The sequence below is a fragment of the Mobula hypostoma genome, chromosome 2 (genome assembly GCF_963921235.1).
Source record: "Mobula hypostoma chromosome 2, sMobHyp1.1, whole genome shotgun sequence".
NCBI classification, from domain to species: domain Eukaryota; kingdom Metazoa; phylum Chordata; class Chondrichthyes; order Myliobatiformes; family Myliobatidae; genus Mobula; species Mobula hypostoma.
In genome coordinates, this window is record NC_086098.1 from 53358421 (window position 1) to 53378610 (window position 20190).

The 20190-nt window shown below is 41.3% G+C and overlaps 1 protein-coding gene across 3 annotated transcripts in view; it reads left to right on the forward strand.

Annotated features, from left to right (window-relative positions):
- Positions 1-20190, forward strand: part of si:dkey-119f1.1 (Structural maintenance of chromosomes protein 6-like) — an 80692-nt gene that overhangs the window by 14537 nt on the left and 45965 nt on the right. For all 3 annotated transcript variants that reach the window (XM_063037232.1, XM_063037212.1, XM_063037222.1), the window contains 4 exons: positions 7555-7672; positions 8651-8756; positions 9256-9392; positions 13993-14054. In XM_063037232.1, coding sequence (XP_062893302.1) covers positions 7603-7672; positions 8651-8756; positions 9256-9392; positions 13993-14054 — 375 coding nt within the window. In that variant the 5' untranslated portion in view covers positions 7555-7602. The remainder of the gene's footprint in view (positions 1-7554; positions 7673-8650; positions 8757-9255; positions 9393-13992; positions 14055-20190) is intronic.

Below are 20190 nucleotides of genomic sequence, written 5' to 3' on the forward strand. Positions count from 1 at the left end.
TGCCGGTGAGAATGCTGTTCCAAATCCGGGGGAGGAGCAGCTGCTTGGGGCGCACGCTGCCTTTTATCCCGCACTGATTTTTTTTCGTAACAGTGAAAACACCTTCTGAAAGCGAAAACAGGGTACTAATGTAGGTCTTTCGTAACAGTGAGGTTTCGTAAAGCAAACGTTCGAAAAGCAGGGGACACCTGTACAGCATTGGTTATTGAAGGTAAATAATGAGGTGATTGTACTCAGGTTGGAAAAAGGGGGTATTTTAAATAAACTAATTCAAGGATTCCAAATACATTTATTATCGAAGTGAGTATACAGAATACAACTCTGAGATTTGTCCTCCTGCGGGCAGCCAAAAAACAAAGTAACACCCTGGAACCTGTTCAAGAAAACAACAAACAACCAATACACAAGAAAAGAACAAGTTGTGCAAAGGGCAAAAAATGAGCAAACAACACATAGAATATCAAACATCAAACCAGGAGTCCAGTATTATTCAGTTCAATGTTGCCCCCGTAACTGACTGCAGGCTGCAGAGCCCAAAAGCCCATCCACATCAATCACCTGATCAAACTGCTCAAAAAGAGCAAAAGAATGAGTAACCAGAATCCAGAAATGCATGCAACATGAACCTCAAAGTCCCCCAAAATGAGTCCACAATCTAGCTGGTCAATCCCTGCAATGTGGATCCCAAAACTGCTGCACTTTCCTCCGACAGCAGCTAGCAAGAGGGAGAGGAAGACTGATGAAATGCAGGCAAATAGCGCTAATCACCCACCCGCCCTCCGCTTTTGTCCTCGTTGCCTGATGCCTCAGTCGAAGAGAAGAAAGGTTCGTTCCCTGACTCCAGGCTTCCATACCTCCAGACTGCACATTCCACTCCCAACCTCACCGAAATTCCTTGGATACAGCAAAGCACCAGAGTACTCAATCGGCCCAAAAATACACCATCAAAATGTAAGTCACGGGTACCAATCACAGCTTAGTAGTAGAATTATATTTGAAAGAAGAAGTAAACAAAGTTGTTTCATGAACTGTCTGCAGGATGCCACGTTGGTTGTGTTCGCTGGTGCCATCTTGAAGACTCTCATTATATTTTAGGTAAATCCCCTTATCTAAATTCCATTTCAAAGAGGGCAAGATATTTCGAGGTATCACTGCACATTTTAACAATAAGTTGGAAAGCAATGCATTTCCGGAGGATTGGTTTTGTTTTTTGTACTGAGGCAATCCTGATTGAGGAAGCTTGCTGACTTTGAAGAAATAACTGGAAGACTAGAGTGTGGTGATATAAAGGGTATAATTTATCTGGAGTTATAAAAGGCCAACAATAATATACAACATAATGGACTAATGAATGAGGTCAGAAAATGTGGGATTAGAACAAGAAGCAGAATGGATTGCTAGCCTGGGACTGAAAAGAGAGAGGCTCTTTATAAACTTGCTGAATGAGAAATAATTGTGAGGAAGAATACTTTGTTGGTAAGAGCTTGTTTATTTCTGGAAATGTGCTCATCTCAGTGGTGTGGAGGATCAAAATGATTCAGGAATAGAAATATGACAACTGCTGATAATTTTGTCATACGTTTACTAGCCATTAAGAAAACAAGCTAGGCACTAGGGTTTTCTCCTAGAGGGATAGAATTAAAAACTCAGGATTGGGAAAAACCTGCAGAAAGTTGCATGCTCAACCAGCTTTATCACGGCACTAGCCTCCCCAGTACCGAGGACATTTTTGAAGGGCAATGCTTCAAAAAAGGGGGCATCCATCATTAAGAAACCCCATTACTCAGGACACAGCCCCTTCTCATTGCTGCCATGGAGGAGGAGCTACAAGAGTCTGATGACAGATGCTCAACATTTTAGGAATAGATTATATATAAAATCAATCAATTGCAGGATATGTATATTGAATAGATTAAAAATCACGCAAAAGCAGAAATAATATCTAGGTAGAAAGTGAGATAGTATTCACGGGTTCAATGTCCATTTAGGAATCGGATGGCAGAGGGGAAGAAGCTGTTCCTGAATCGCTGAGTGTGTGCCTTCAGCCTTCTGTATCTCCTACCTGATGGTAACAGTGAGAAAAGGGCATGCCCTGAGTGCTGGAGGTCCTTAATAATGAACGCTGCCTTTCTGAGGCACCACTCCTTGAAGATGTCCTGGGTACTTTGTAGGCTAGTATCCTAGATGGAGCAGACTAAATTTACAGATTTACAGCTTCTTTTGGTCCTGTGCAGTAGCCCACCCCCCACCCCATACTAGAAAGCGATTCAGCCTGTCAGAATGCTCTCCACATTACATCTATAGAAGTTTTTGAGTGTATTTGTTGACATACCAAATCTCTTCAAATTCCGAATGAGGTATAGTCACTGTCTTGCCTTCTTTATGACTACATCGATATGTTGAGACCAGGTTAGATCCTCAGAGATCTTGACACCCAGGAACTTGAAACTGCTCACTCTCTCCACTTCTGATCCCTTTATGAGGATTGGTATGTGCTCCTTCGTCTTACCCTTCCTGAAGTCCACAATCAGCTCTTTCATCTTACTGACGTTGAGTGCCAGGTTGTTGCTGCGACACCACTCCACTAGTTGGCATATCTCGCCTCCATATGTCCTCTCATCACCATTTAAAATTCTACCAACAATTGTTGTATCATCAGCAGATTTATAGATGGTATTTAAGCTATGCCTAGCCACACAGTCATGGGTATAGAGAGAGTAGAGCAGTGGGCCATGCACCATCCTTAAGATGCACCAGTGTTGATTGTCAGCGAGAAGGAGATGTTATCACCAATCCACACAGATTGTGGTCTTCTGGTTAGGAAGTGGAGCATCCAATTGCAGAAGCAGGTACAGAAGCCCAGTTTCTGCAACTTTTCAGTCAGGATTGTGGGAATAGAAACATAGAAACATAGAAAATAGGTGCAGGAGTAGGCCATTCGGCCCTTCGAGCCTGCACCGCCATTTATTATGATCATGGCTGATCATCCAACTCAGAACCCAGCCTTCCCTCCATACCCCCTGACCCCTGTAGCCACAAGGGCCATATCTAACTTCCTTTTAAACATAGCTAATGAACTGGCCTCAACAGTTTGCTGTGGCAGAGAATTCCACAGATTCACCACTCTCTGTGTGAAGAAGTTTCTCCTAACCTCGGTCCTAAAAGGCTTCCCCTCTATCCTCAAACTGTGACCCCTCGTTCTAGACCTCCCCAACATCGGGAACAATCTTCCCGCATCTAGCCTGTCCAATCCCTTTAGGATCTTATACGTTTCAATCAGATCCCCCCTCAATCTTCTAAATTCCAACGAGTACAAGCCCAGTTCATCCAGTCTTTCTTCATATGAAAGACCTGCCATCCCAGGAATCAATCTGGTGAATCTTCTTTGTACTCCCTCTATGGCAAAGATGTCTTTCCTCAGATTAGGGGACCAAAACTGCACACAATACTCCAGGTGTGGTCTCACCAAGGCCTTGTACAACTGCAGTAGTACCTCCCTGCTCCTGTACTCGAATCCTCTCGCTATAAATGCCAGCATACCGTTCGCCTTTTTCACCGCCTGCTGTACCTGCATGCCCACTTTCAATGACTGGTGTATAATGACACCCAGGTCTCGTTGCACCTCCCCTTTTCCTAATCGGCCACCATTCAGATAATAATCTGTTTTCCTATTTTTGCCACCAAAGTGGATAACTTCACATTTATCCACATTAAATTGCATCTGCCATGAGTTTGCCCACTCACCCAACCTATCCAAGTCACCCTGCATCCTCTTAGCATCCTCCTCACTGCTAACACTGCCACCCAGCTTCGTGTCATCCGCAAACTTGGAGATGCTGCATTTAATTCCCTCATCCAAGTCATTAATATATATTGTAAACAACTGGGGTCCCAGCACTGAGCCTTGCGGTACCCCACTAGTCACCGCCTGCCATTCTGAAAAGGTCCCGTTTATTCCCACTCTTTGCTTCCTGTCTGCTAACCAATTCTCCACCCACACCAATACCTCACCCCCAATACCGTGTGCTTTAAGTTTGCACACTAATCTCCTATGTGGGACCTTGTCAAAAGCCTTTTGAAAATCCAAATATACCACATCCACTGGTTCTCCCCTATCCACTCTACTAGTTACATCCTCAAAAAATTCTATGAGATTCGTCAGACATGATTTTCCTTTCACAAATCCATGCTGACTTTGTCCGATCATTTCACCGCTTTCCAAATGTGCTGTTATCACATCCTTGATAACTGACTCCAGCAGTTTCCCCACCACCGACGTTAGGCTAACCGGCCTATAATTCCCCGGTTTCTCTCTCCCTCCTTTTTTAAAAAGTGGGGTTACATCAGCCACCCTCCAATCCTCAGGAACTAGTCCAGAATCTAACGAGTTTTGAAAAATTATCACTAATGCATCCACTATTTCTTGGGCCACTTCCTTAAGCACTCTGGGATGCAGACCATCTGGCCCTGGGGATTTATCTGCCTTCAATCCCTTCAATTTACCTAACACCACTTCCCTACTAACATGTATTTCGCTCAGTTCCTCCATCTCACTGGACCCTCTGTCCCTTACTATTTCTGGAAGATTATTTATGTCCTCCTTAGTGAAGACAGAACCAAAGTAATTATTCAATTGGTCTGCCATGTCCTTGCTCCCCATAATCAATTCACCTGTTTCTGTTTGCAGGGGACCTACATTTGTCTTTATCAGTCTTTTCCTTTTTACATATCTATAAAAGCTTTTACAGTCCGTTTTTATGTTCTCTGCCAGTTTTCTCTCATAATCTTTTTTCCCCTTCCTAATTAAGCCCTTTGTCCTCCTCTGCTGAACTCTGAATTTCTCCCAGTCCTCAGGTGAGCCACTTTCTCTGGCTAATTTGTATGCTACTTCTTTGGAATTGATACTATCCCTAATTTCTCTTGTCAGCCACGGGTGCACTACCTTCCTTGATTTATTCTTTTGCCAAACTGGGATGAACAATTGTTGTAGTTCATCCATGCAACCTTTAAATGCCTGCCATTGCATATCCACCGTCAATCCTTGAAGTGTCATTTGCCAGTCTATCTTAGCTAATTCATGTCTCATACCTTCAAAGTTACCCCTCTTTAAGTTCAGAACCTTTGTTTCTGAATTAACTACGTCACTCTCCATGTTAATGAAGAATTCCACCATATTATGGTCACTCTTACCCAAGGGGCCTCTCACGACAAGATCGCTAATTAACCCTTCCTCATTGCTCAAAACCCAGTCCAGAATAGCCTGCTCTCTAGTCGGTTCCTCGACATGTTGGTTCAAAAAACCATCCCGCATACATTCCAAGAAATCCTCTTCCTCAGCACCTTTACCAATTTGGTTCACCCAGTCTACATGTAGATTGAAGTCACCCATTATAACTGCTGTTCCTTTATTGCACACATTTCTAATTTCCTGTTTAATACCATCTCCGACCTCACTACTACTGTTAGGTGGCCTGTACACAACTCCCACCAGCGTCTTCTGCCCCTTAGTGTTACGCAGCTCTACCCATATCGATTCCACATCTTCCCGGCTTATGTCCTTCCTTTCTATTGCGTTAATCTCTTTTTTAACCAGCAACGCCACCCCACCTCCCCTTCCTTCATGTCTATCCCTCCTGAATATTGAATATCCCTGAACGTTGAGCTCCCATCCCTGGTCACCCTGGAGCCATGTCTCTGTGATCCCAACTATATCATAATCATTAATAACAATCTGCACTTTCAATTCATCCACCTTATTACGAATGCTCCTTGCATTAACACATAAAGCCTGATGGAATGATGGTATTAAATGCTGAGCTATAGTCGATGAACGGCATCCTGACATCGATGTTTGTGTTGTCCAGGTGGTCTAAAGCTGTGTGAAGAGCCATTGAGATTGCATCTGCTGTTGACCTATTGTGGTGATAAGCAAATTGCAGTGGGTCCAGGTCCTTGCTGAGGCCGGAGTTCAGCTTAGTCATGACCAACCTCTCAAAGCATTCCATCACTGTAGATGCTACCGGGTGATGGTCATTAAGGTAGCTCACATTATTCTTCTTAGGCACTGGTATGATTATTGCCGTTTTGAAGCAAGTGGGAACTTTCACCTGTAGCAGTGAGAGGTTGAAAATGTCCTTGAATTACCCCGTTAATTGGTTGGCACAGGTTTTCAAAGCCTTACCAGGTACTCCATCAGGACTTTCCCCTTGTGACGGTTCACTCTCTTTAGACAGCCTAACATCGGCCTCTGAGACAGAGATTACAGGGTCATTGGGTGCAGCAGGGATCTTCATAGCTGTAGTTGTATTCTCCCTTTCAAAGCAGGCATAGAAGGCATTGAGTTTATCTGGTAGTGAAGCATCACTGCCATTCATGCTATTGGGTTTCACTTTGTAAGAAGTAATGTCTTGTAAACCCTGCCAGAGTTGTCATACATCCGATGTTGCCTCCAACCTCGGTCTAAATTGTTTCTTCACCCTTGAAACGGCCCTCCAAAAATCATACCCGGTGTTCTGGTACAGGCCTGGGTCACCAGACTTGAATGCCATAGATCTAGCCTTCAGTAGATGACGTACCTCCTGGTTCATCCACGGCTTTTGGTTTGGGAATGTACAGTAAGCACACACTCATCCACACAGGTTTTAATGATGTTGGTAACAACTGCAGCATACTCACCTAGGTTTGAAGATGAATCCCTGAATACAGTCTAGTCCACCGATTCGAACTAGACCTGTAGGCGCTCCTGTGCTTCCCTTGTCCGGATATTCTTGGTCCTCACTACTGGTGCTGCAGTCTTCAGTCTCTGCCTATACTCGGAGTAGAAGTACAGCCAGGTGATCAGACTTCCCGAAGTGAGGGCGTGGAATAGCACAGTAGGCATTCTTGATGGTGGTGTGACAATGGTCCAGTGTGTTGTTTCGTCTAGTATTGCAAGTGATCTGTTGATCGTAATTGCTTAGTGATTTTTTTTCAGACTGGCCTGGTTAAAATTTTCCAAAATGATGGTGAAGGCATTAGGGTGCACTGTTTCGTGCATGTTGCTCCCATTGTTCAGATCATCTAAAGCTTGATTGACTGTGGCTGGAACGGGTGTGGATAAAATGTACAAAGATGAGACCAGAAGTGAGCAGGAGTACCAAAAAGGAAAGGACAAATAGACTGGGACTTGAGAAATGGTAGCTAAAGAATTGTTTAAATTACGAAAAATTGAGATAATGCTTAGGAGTCTGCTGGTATTAGACAGTCATTGAGTAATTTAATAGGAAGTTTGGATGGAATTTGATTTTTCAAATTTTGGTGAGAATGTGAAACTTGCTGCCATAGAGGATAAAGGCACACAAGAGGAGACTTGACTGTCACGCCAACATCCGCATGAACAGATAATGGCCTGAAGGCTTATACATGTATGGCCTGTGTAATCCATTTCTTTACAGGTATTCTTTCTGCTTCACAGCATGGGCTAAGGTTCTGATCAAAAGCATAATATACAGTATTCTTATTTTTCATGCTACTTATACAGTTTGTATAGATCTAATTTGGACTTTGTTTTCCCAGAATGAAGGTGAAGTAGGAATAATCGAAAGTATTTCGTTGAAAAATTTTATGTGCCATGCTTGCCTTGGACCTTTTAAGTTTGGACCCAATGTGAATTTTGTGGTTGGAAACAATGGAAGTAAGTGTTGTCAGCTGTTGCTGAATTTGTGTTTTCCTCTCAACTATCAACTTGCTGTTTTAATCTTCAAGCAGACTTTTATAGATTACCTTGAGATTTTCCATTTATTTCTAATATTTATATTTGCTATCAGAAATATTTAAAGGAAATATACTTGCGCTTTATAATCTATAAAGCTTCAATCCTATTTATTGTATGTCTGAGAAATGTTTCTGTATTCTAATGTCCAGTTTTATTACATAGAATATTACCACCTTTTGCTGTCATTATCTCTTGGTGGCAGCTCTGATTGTCCAATTCCTGAACCTACACTATAAAGAAGTTCCCATGCTGAATTTCTTTAATTATAGAGCCTGCAGAACTCCTTGAAGGAGCTTTTTTGAAAACTAATCAATTTGTAATGAACAATCTACTCTATGTCAAACAATTTGGATTAAAAATATATTGTCAAAATCCAAAAATAAGAAAAATGATTAAATGCCACAGGGTGCGAATTACATTAATTCCCCCCAACCCCTCCTCCACTGCACGACTGTTACATTTCATAGCAAACCTATCTTACTCAATTCGGTGATATGATTGTCTGTTATTTGCCATGAATATATTTTAAATCTGAGTTTAGGCGATATTATGGTCTATTATTATCTAAGGACAATTTATCTCTATGGCCCATATGGATTACTTTTTTACCTTGTTATAACCAGCCAACAGTCCAAGTGACTAAATATTGTTCCCAGTAAACATCACCATTTTATGTAATAAGAATTAGTAGTATTCTTGATTTTCTATGTCAATTTGCTACCCTTTCTACTTATCTTCAAAAGTGCAGTTGTTAGTTAACTGTGCATCTTAATATGTTTCTTACAGACTTCTTACTAGACAGTAGAATCACGGTGTTGTGAAATTGCTGCGGGAGAAAAAGGGGCAAGACTAATGCACAAGAATATTTCAACATATTTGTTCTCGTTCTGTCCGTAGGTGGGAAGAGTGCTGTACTAACAGCCCTTATTGTAGGGCTTGGTGGGAAAGCTACTGCCACAAATCGGGGATCCTCTATAAAAGGATTTGTAAAAAGTGGTCAAAAGTAAGGTTTAATCATTTAATCATTCATTTTACATTATTACTCTGTATAGCTTGAATGTGATCATTCAGCTTACTTCAAACAAAGAAAATTATTTTGTTTTAAATAAATATTTTAAAAACTGACCGGAAATCTATAGCGATGTAAGCTCTTTTTCTAGACATCATGGCAACTTGCTCGATTTAGAATTCTCTGGAATCTGCACTATTAGCTCCAATATATGGTAGAGAAGCAGTGACCATAGTTGTTTTAGAATGACATTTGGGGAGGGAGGGGTTACTGTTTTTATTTAATCATTAAAATTACTGGATCCTTGGTTCGGCATGGGTGGAGAGCCTCTCCCATGATACTTGATATTTATCCAATTTTATTTTTGTGGTCTTGGACCCCATTTAAAACTCCATTTGAATAATTTATTCAGTGATCTGGTGACATTATTCGAAGACAAGAGCGTTGAACACTCAGTAAATATCAACTTTAATTTCTAACTTTTCATTTGTAGTTCTGCAGATATTTCAATAACATTAAGAAACAGAGGACCTGATGCATTTAAACCTAATAAATATGGAGAGGCTGTCATTGTGGAGCAACGTATTTCAGGGGATGGAATAAGACAATACAAATTGAAAAGTCAGTCAGGTAAAGTTATGTTTTTTTATTATTTTAAAGTTATTTTTTGGGATGTGGGTGTCATTGTTGCCCACGTCCAATTATCCTTGAAGATTCTGGTAATCCATCTCTTAGAATTGCCATAGGTCTTGCGGTGAAACTCATCCCAGAGTGCTGTTTGCAGCAAAATTTAGTATTTGGATCGGGTAGCAATGAGAGGAGGACAACATATTTCCATATCAGAATGTTGTGCAACTTGGGGAAGAACCTGTAGATGGTAGTATTCCAATGTGCCTGATACCCTTGATATTCTTAGTGCTCAGAGTTGTTACTGGTGGGCTGTGGCTGCTGTTTGAGTAGCAATCTGCATTTTTGTTGATGGCATAAAGTGGTTACACTACACTAGTGATGCTGTGTGCCGATTAAGATGGCTATTTTAAGTTGAGAATTGAGAAGTGGTTACAGTGGATTTGGAGCAGTTTTAGGCCATCTGTTCTAAAAGGACGTCCCTCTATTTTGAGGCTGTGTCCTCTTCATACGACAAGCCACTCAATCCTGGAATCATTTTCATGAACCTCCATTGAACCCTCTCCAGTTCAGCACATCCGTTTAAAGATATGGGGTTCAAAACTGCTCACAATACATCAAGTGAGGCCTCAACAGTGCTTTATAAAGTCCAACATTTCATCCTTGCTTTTATATTCTAGTCCTCTTGAAATGACTGCTAGCGTCACATTCACTTTCCTCACTACAGACTCAACCTGAAAATTAACCTTTAGGGAAACCTGTACAAGGACTCCCAAGTTCCTTTTCGCCTCAGTTTTTTTGTATTTTCTCTCTATTTAGAAAACAGTCAACCCTTTGATTTCCTCTACCAAAGTGCATGACCATACACTCGCCATCACTGTATTCCATCTGCCACTTCTTTGCCCATTTTCCTGATCTGTCGTATGTTTTTCTGTAGCTTCTCTACTTCCTCAAAACTACCTGCCCCTCTGCTTACCTTCATATCGTCTGCAAACTTCATAACAAATCCATCAATTCCATCATCCAAATCACTGACGTATAATGGAAAAAGAATTGGTTCCAACATAGCCTTGTGGAATCCCACTTGTCATCGGTGGCCAATCAGAAAAGGCTCCCTTTATCCCATGCTTTAGCCACTGCTTTATCCAATGCGCTCGTAGCTTGTTAAGCAGGTTCATGTGTGGCACCTTGTCAAAGGCCTTCTGAATATCCAAATACAGAATGTCAACTGATTTCCTTTGTCTATCTTGTTATTTCTTCAAAGAATTTCAATGAATTTGTTGGGCAGCTTACTTTATTATGTACCTCCAAGTACCCTGAGACCTCATCCTTAATAATCAACTGCGGCATCTTCCTGACCACTGAGGTCACACTAATTGCCCTATAGTTTCCTTTCTTCTCCCTCTCTCCCTTTTTGAAGAGTGAAGTGACATTTGTAATTTTCCAGTCTTCCAGAACCATTCCGGAATTCAGTGATTCTTGAAAGATCATTGCTAATGCCTCCACAATCTCTTTAGAGATTCCCTTGGGGAACTCTGGGGTGTACACCATCTGGTCCACTTATGGCTAGCCACTTCATTTTTCTTCCCTTGTCCATTCGTCCCCCCCATCCCTCCCCACTGATCTCCCTCCTGGCACTTATCCGTGTAAGCGGAACAAGTGCTACACATGCCCTTACACTTCCTCCCTTACCGGCCCCAAACAGTCCTTCCAGGTGAGGCATCACTTCACCTGTGAGTCGACTGGGGTGATATACTGCGTCCGGTGCTCCCGATGTGGCCTTTTATATATTGGTGAGACCCGACGCAGACTGGGAGACCGCTTTGCTGAACATCTACGCTCTGTCCGCCAGAGAAAGCAGGATCTCCCAGTGGCCACACATTTTAATTCCACATCCCATTCCCATTCTGACATGTCTGTCCACGGCCTCCTCTACTGTGGAGATGAAGCCACACTCAGGTTGGAGGAACAACACCTTATATTCCGTCTGGGTAGCCTCCAACCTGATGGCATGAACATCGACTTCTCTAACTTCCGCGAAGGCCCCACCTCCCCCTCGTACCCCATCTGTTACTCATTTTTATGCACACATTCTTTCTCTCACTCTCCTTTTTCTCCCTCTGTCCCTCTGAATATACCTCTTGCCCATCCTCTGGGTCCCCCCCCCCCCCCGCCTTGTCTTTCTTCCCGGACCTCCTGTCCCATGATCCTCTCATATCCCCTTTTGCCTATCACCTGTCCAGCTCTCGGCTCTATGCCTCCCCCTCCTGTCTTCTCCTATCATTTTGCATCTCCCCTTCCCCCTCCAACTTTCAAATCCCTTACTCACTCTTCCTTCAGTTAGTCCTGACGAAGGGTCTCGGCCTGAAACGTCGACTGCACCTCTTCCTATAGATGATGCTTGGCCTGCTGCGTTCACCAGCAACTTTGATGTATGTTGCTCATTTTTCTTCAGTTTCTTTTTCCAGTGGGCTCCGGAAGAGAGGGCTGATACAGCTGACATTTGGTTCCATGCAACCAGTCGGCTTTGCCTTGTACCTTGACAGCTGTATGGATGGTGAGCAGCACTTGATAGGGTCCCTCCTGCTAAGAGGGAGAGAGTATTTTTTCAGTGGTTTTAATATATACGTAATTACCTGGTTTAAATTGATGTGCATTTCCCTCCCCAGGTTTGGGCAGGGCTACGGTCACTTTTCCTTGATTCATTTTAATAGCATCACCTAGGGCTTTTACTGTCTCTAGGGTTTTCTCATAGAAACATAGAAAATAGGTGCAGGAGTAGGCCATTCGCCATTCAGTATGATCATGGCTGATCATCCAACTCAGAGCCCTGTACTAGCCTTCCCCCCATACCCCCTGATCCCTTTAGCCACAAGGGCCATATCTAACTCCCTCATCAGTCCATATCAGCGCTCTTTGGGCACTTGTCAAACGGGGTCCAGAGCCAGTGGGCATGGGTCTTCATACGTCAAAAGGGGTCAAGGTATGCAGAGCAGTCAGCAGTGCCTCAGGCCATGTCAATCCTGCCTCTTGTCTTACTTTGGTCAGAGGGTCTTTCAGTACTCTATTCATCCTTCCATTAATCCCAATGACTTTGGTTGGTAGGGCAGATTCCACTCCCAGGAGAATCCCAAGGCTTGCCCCAATGCTTCAGTTAATTTCCCCATGAAATACATTGCTCCATTTTTCCAAGCTGCTGTTCTGCTGCACTGCCAGTAAGGAATCTTCTGTGGGTCGAGGTGTAAACTTTTGTAAGTTTCTTGAAATGGTTATGACCTTCATGGAAAAAGTAGAAGATTTAGTGGCTGCATCTGGTGCAGCATTACCGTGAGCCACAGGGTCATATCTATGGGTACCACATTGTATTTCAGCAATCTGCTGGGACAACAGAATAGCCTGTAGCAAATTCTTACTAAGTTGAGCATGCTATATTGATTTACCAGAGGAGGTAATAAGTTCTCTGTGCTGCCATAGGGTACCGAAATCATGTACTGCCCCAAAAGCAAATCATGAATCAGCATAGATATTCACAGTTTTACCCTCAGCTGAGATGCAAGCTCCCGTGAGTGCAAGTAGTTCAGCAGCTTGCACTGATGTTCCTGAAGGGGAAGAAGCCATTTCCTATACCTTATGAGGATTCATCACAGCATATCCAGCTAGCATCTCAAAATCATTAGGTTTTACGTGATCAACCATCAGTAAAAAGAATCAGATCTGGGTTACCTGAAGGGGTAGAATCGAGATCAGGAGAGGAGGTAGTGCCCTCCTCTTGAGGAGAGAGTTTTTTATACATGCACAGAGAAAATCAATTACATCAGCCAAAGTTTTAAAAAAATTCAATCCTGTGTAAGTTAACGCATTCAAAATGTTAGAGACAGCCTGCATTGGCTTCCCACAATACACAGAGACAGGTTGTTATTCATGTTTGAAACTAAGATAGTTTATTGCAAGCATACTGAGAACCCAAGGTGGAATGGTAGATCTTTATTTATGATATTATAGAAAGTTTGTTATATCTTTAAATCTGGTTTGTTTGTTAAAGTACAAAGGCTTGATTTATTTTACATTTTAGTACCTGACATGTGAAGGAAAACCTCTTAATGATCAGAAGACTTGACAGCCCACAGAGTCCTCCCCACAATTTATGACCTTCACTGTCTTCATCTTGTTTACGTAGCTGTGTTATGCACTAAGGCAAGCAATAGGTATATGGTTTGTTAATTAAAGGAAGGTGCAAGGCTTTAGGAACTCAGAAATTTTAACCCTTTACTCAGAATTTTCTTCCACAAAATGAATGGCTCTTGATCTCTACCAGGTCTAAACTAGCTCAGGGTCAGAAAAAATAACATGTCAGCTTTACCCAGCATTTGACTGTTAAGAAGAGGCTTCACTAATTGGTGTTTCAAACACCAACCGTTCCCTCAAATCTCGCGCTACAACAGCACTATTTGGCTCATGATGTTATCAAAGACTTTTGGATAGGATGAATGGTAAGGTTAGATTCCTTTGGTTTTCACTGCTTGTTTGTTTTTAATGATTATTGCTCATTATGCAGCTTCAATAGGCCATTATTTTCATTTTTTTGTCTATCTTCTTTCTGAAGGACACTTGGTTTCCACTAAGAAAGAAGAACTCAATACAATATTGGACCAATTCAACATCCAGGTAGGTCTTGTTCCCTCAAAGTTTTTGATTTTGTGCAAATGAGCAAGTTGCCTCATTGCCTTTTAGTACCTGTCTGGTAGTAGCCATACCCTGGAGGCAATATGGATATCAGCAGGACAAAGCTCTTTGGAGCCTCTGAGGTGCATGCCCCTGCACATACACTGGTGGTTTGTGACTGACTTTGACTTTTGAACGCTCTTAATTCTGGATACGCTTCATTGGTACAATTAATATTCTCATTAATCAAGGGTATGTTGCAATATTTTTCAAAGAACAACATAATTTGAAGTGTATATTTTCAAACAACATGTTTATTGAAATACTTATTTTTCATTGCTTCTTTTTACATGAAGATGACAATATGTGTTAAATGAAAACTATACTTGCCAAAGTGTACTTTTTTTGTTACTAAGATTATGATAATTTTTAGAATTTCTTGTGTTCCGATGTGATATCCGGTATTGTTTGTTTTGTGAAATGTTTACTTTAAGTTTTCGGATGACACCACTGTCAAAGGTCAAATCAAAGGTGTTGATGAGTTAGCATATAGGAGGGAGTTTGAAATAACTTCAGGACAGGGTAACCAGGGGTCTGTTAGCCAGTCCTCACCCGAAAATCATAGGTGAAGCGGGTCAGCAACTTTAAATTCCTCTGTTTTTATTTTGGAGGACCTGCCCTGGGCCCAATATATATAAATGAAAATATGAAGGAAGCATGGCAGTGCCTCTGCTTTCTTAGGAGTTTACGGAAATTCAAAATGATGTCTAGAACTTTGACAAACTTCTATAGATGTGTAATGGAGGGTCTTTTGACTGGCTGTGTCACATTCTAGTATGGAAATGCCAATGTTTTTGAATGGAGAACCTACAAAAAGTAGTGTATATGGCTTAGTCCATCACAGGTGAAGTCCTGCCAATCACTGAGCACATCTGTGTTGCAGGAAAGCAGCATCCATCATTAGGGACCCCTACCGCCCACAAAGTGCTGTCTTCTTGCTGTTGCTATCAGGAGGAAGGTACAGGAGCCTCAGGACTCATACCACCAGATTCAGCATCAGTTACTACTCTTCATCCATCAGGCCTTTGAACCAAAGGGGATAGCTTCATCCAACTTCACTTAACCCAACATTGAAATGTCCCCACAACCAATGGACTCATTTTCAAGGGCTCTTCATCTTATGTTCTTGATATTCATTGCTTATTTATTTATATTATTTCCTTTTGTATTTGCACAGTTTGTTGTCTTCTGCACTCCGGTCGAATGCACAATTTGGGCAGCTTTTCATTGATTCTATTATAGTTATTATTCTATGGATTTATTGAGTATGCCCACAAGAAAATTAATCTTATGTTGTATATGGTGGCATATTTGTACTTTAATTATCAATTTACTTTGAACTTTAAATTACAGAGCAGGCATGAGAGGGGTCTTGTTCTTTTTGGGTATGTCTTTTAGCAACTTAGTGATAAGCTCTGTCAATGAAAGTGGAAAAAAAACTACAAATGCTGAAAATCTGAAAGGAGAACCAAGTCCTGAAAATACTCTGGATGTCAGGCAGCATCTGTGAAAATAGTCAGAGTTTCAGATGAAAGACCCTTCATCACAACTGGAAATAGGGGAAGACAAGTTGATTTTCAATTGCAGAGGAGTGGATAGACCAAACTGAACACTGCTGATAGGATACCAGTGCTGCTATGAGCATTAACTGTTGAGATTAACTGATTTTTAGGTAGGGAATTACTAGGTTTAGCAGGGAAATTCCCAGCAGGTCAGGCTATGAGAAAAATGTGAGTCATTATCAAAGTTGAATGACTTCTGAGTACTGGCTAATTTTGATATAAGCAGAGAAAACAAGTGGTTTGTAGCTGTAGGTTTGATATTGAATCCAGGTAGCTGCATTGTGCCCAGATGGAAGATGAGATGCACTGCAAGCTTTTGTTAGGGCCTTGTCAGAGCAGTGCAGGAAGCTACAGTGGGAATGGAATAGGGAATTCTCTGTACCTATATGCTGTTTTGCTCTTTACAGTGTAACTTGTCCTCACTTAGCATAGTCTGACCTGCAGAAAGCACTGCTTTCTGTAGCTTTCAAGTTTGTTTGTTTCCTGTTGTCTCTGTCTTCTTTGCCCTCATGGTTTACCCAAAAAAAGCTTGCACTATCATAGCAGAGCTATTCATTTTTGGACCATTCTCCTCTTCCTTTTCTGCAACTTAAAACTAATGTTTTCTGGTGAAGTGTTTTTGATCCAAACATTCTCTTTCCACAAGTGCTATCTGAACCTGAGTTTTCAGTATTTTTGGCCAATATCTCTCTCTTTCTACTTTTAAAGTTTTCCTTTTCAGCTCAACTTTAGCCTCTGTGATTCTATCGGGAACAAATTGTTAGCATCTTGAAGTTGTGTGGGATGTTTTTAATATACTGGAGGATTATTTTGGATCCATTTCATTATTGGGCAAGAGGATTCTGTATGTGAAATGGGTGCACTGGATGTGAGGAGCTAATTCAATTTTAGTTTTCACAAATTGTAAGGACAAAGCACCTCCAGTCATCTGGAAAATGTGGGAGAATATATCACAGATATGCCGTTTCCTGCTATGGTTAATTATTGTCCCAACTGAATTGAAGAATGGTTCCATTCAAACTTGACAAATTTTTGTCACATCTTGCCTATTGTCTTTTAACATTTTATTCACATTGCACCAAATTAATATGCTTTTAGCAAATTAGAAGCTGTGAGACAGCTTGCAAGAAATGATGTGATTTGCATATTTTGCAGTCTCAAATGTGCCTATTACTTTTGGATATAAACTATCACTGTACCAATACAGTAAAGGCTGCATTATATATAGCATTCAGTATTGAAGATGAAAAGCTATAACAGTACATACTAGAGATTGCGGTATGATTACATGGTGTAGGAAGACTGTTACTCATGAAGTTGGTCGTTAGCAGGCATTTCAGCCCACCAGGTCTACGCTGATCACCAAGAACCTATCCATACGAGCTTGCCAAGGAAAGTAAATTAAGCCTATGTGTTCCCTCATCATAGCTGAAATGCAATATCCAAGTGAATCTCCTCTGTCTCCTCTTCAGTCCAATCTCATTCTGGTGACAAATCTCATGTGGTGACCAGATCTGTGCACATTTGTTTTACCTAATAAATCCTGTGTCCATAAAACCTGATCTGTTGGAATAGCTTCTTTTAATCTTGTGATATGGGTATGGACATAAGAAATAGGAGGGGTAGTTGGTTCAAAAGCTTGGGGCCCATGGCAAATTGGTATTATGAGACAGAGAATGTAAATGGACATTTGTTTTTGTTACTGGAAACCTATGTCCAGTGGTGTACCACTGGATTGGCTCAAGGACTTTCAGTCTCACCTGATATGGCAAGCCTGCTGTCTGGAAGCAGTTTATTCAATGTTTGCTGTACTCCCTACATCCAAATTGAAGATAGTCCCCTAGTGCAGTTGCACCAAGGTTTATTATAGTTCCATGAACCTAAATTTAATCTCAGACAAAATAAAGTTGTTGAAACTGAACTGCAGTCTTCATGCATTGATCAAGATAACACATGAGTGTATGTATTTTCTGAGAAGATTTGGTTAGCCCAAGAGGAAATTCATTGCAACTTCATGCATATGATAAAAAAAAATAGTCTGATCTAATCAAACGGAAAGTAAGAATTAAGTGGAGGCAAGCTGTTTTCAAAACACCTTTATGAAATTAGGAATGTTGGTTTGGCCCTAAAACTAAGAGAGAGGAATGGAGTCTGGAATGTGGCTTGTGGGTGTGGAGGGTGGGGGAGTAGGTAGGGGGAGAAAGGTGTATACAGTCTAAGAAATTGCTAGAAAGATTGGAATCTCAGCTGCCTGAAAATTTGTGTCTCAAGTCAAAGTGTTTTGAACCTCTTAACTGTTCAGTTTATAGAGTGTTAGCCTGTGATTCTACATTTAGTAATTTATTTGCAATTAGTTTTTGCCACTTGCCTACTGAAGTACTTTTGTCTTTGAATAACAGAATGAGGCAACATCACGTTTTGTAACTGTCAGATCTCTGGTAGAGTTTACTAAATTAATTACACTTTTCTGTCAAACTGATCACTTTGCAGTTTGATCATTATTTCTGAACTTGCACTACTCTATCAAGAAGTGACGTAAATCACCCAACGTTTGCTGTTTACCTTTTGGTGGGTGGTCAGGGATGGTGTCTAAGAGAATCTTTGTCATTTCCCACTTTAAATAGTTTTACCTTTGATGTACCTTATTAAATTCATTTATCATGTTGAGTACTTGCATCAAAATCCCCTTCCATCACCAGCTGCTCTAAAGAGTGCAGTCTGTAGCTTCACATAATTTCTTTATCCATGGTGTAACTCTGGTAAACATCTTCTCCAGGATTTTGGTATCCTTCAGAAAATATGCCCGGAACTAAATAACCTATCCCAGCTAAGGCATTTGCTCCTCCAGCTTTCTGTGTGTGTTGCTTTCGATTTCCAGCATCCATAGATGTTCAGGTATTTGTATTTAGTTTAGCACAACTTCCGTATGCTCTTCCGGCAGGTATGCTGCCTTTCATGTTCTTTTCACCTTCAAGGGTTTAGATGTCTCTCTCAAGGTCATCTGTTTTGGCACTCCAATTATGTGTTGTTTGTATTCAACTATCTGATACTTAATGTCAAAATGTGTTACTTCATCCTTTTTGATCTATTATGTGTGGGTCCATTTCATTTGTCTTGCATAATTTTCTTCCTGTTTTCTACATTGTCAAATTTTATATCATTCTAGTATTTGAAATGTTGAAATTTGTACTAAGTATGAATCATAAAAAGCAGTGGTCTGAATAACACATTTCCTTGGAAGTGCTACTGTATTCTACATTCTTAAAGCAGCTGATTGCTAATATGCTGTTAATTGACCCATAGCCATTTGAGCATCCATATTGCTGTAGACCCTTTAATTTTGTTACTTTCTATACAAACAATGGTGCTATTTTAGTTCATAATATTTGCTTTTTTACGATCCAAAGACAATTTTGCTCCAAGATCTTTGAGTGCTGCAGGGTTACTCCATAAGTGAGCTGCTTATTGATCGGAGTAGCTGGACTGGTGTTGATGGTGGGGCCGGTCAGGGCGTCGGAGGAGCTGGTTTGGGTTCGCAGTTTGTGTATGAAGAGCTGACCTGGCTGCAGACCGCGTTGCTACTCGGAAGCCTCGAAGTCAGTGCAGTATAACAGTGGGAAATTGTCTTGGACGTTTGACTTGCGGTCGCTAGGCTCTGTTGAAAAGTGATGATGTAAGTGCTGCATGCCTGTTACCCTTGTCTGGTGGAGGAACAGACGACATGGGAGCTGTGTAGCCTCGGTTGTGGTGAGGACTAGGCCTTAGGCCTCGAACTTGCCTGCTGCTGCAGACCAGGTGAGAAGACGCGGAAGCATCACAGCATGGCTTCAGCACTCGTCTGAGGCCTGGCCTCTCCTGTCAGTGTTGCCCTCCCGTATACAAGAAGTGGAATAACAGGCATATGCCTGCACACTGCCGGGAGACTGTACCCTCAGTTGCCGGACATTGTCACCTAGGGTCTTGGACTATATATATGTTTCTTTTTCCTCCTGTGGATATGCTTCTTTGCTTGCTATTTTGAGTTATGTTACTTGCTATTTTGAATGTTTTTCACTTTAGCTGCAGAGCAACCCTGTCTCGTTCAGTTGTATCTGTATAGTTTGAATGTTGATTGAACTTGATTTGTTCAGTTTAATTTTGTTGGTCCATGATGTTTTGTTGTAATACATTTTAAAGCATCAGCTATATAGCCTCAGCAATTCTGTCTGTTTCTTGACTGCGGAGTTCTTTCAGATCAATAAAATACAGCGGATCAGTCTATTGCTGCTATGTCCAACTCTTCTAGAATCACAATTTTCAACTCCAATCTTCCTTGATCTGTCTCATTCTAAGAAAATAGAAAAGGAAGATGTGGAGATGGTTAGCATACCAAGCAGTATGTGTACATCATAAGGTCTGAATGCCATATTTCCTTGGAGTGCTACTGTATTTTACATAGAATAGAGGGTAATAGAATTGATGTTTCAGATCAAAGATCTTTCATGAGAACTGGGGATAAAAATCCGAAAGAACATGGA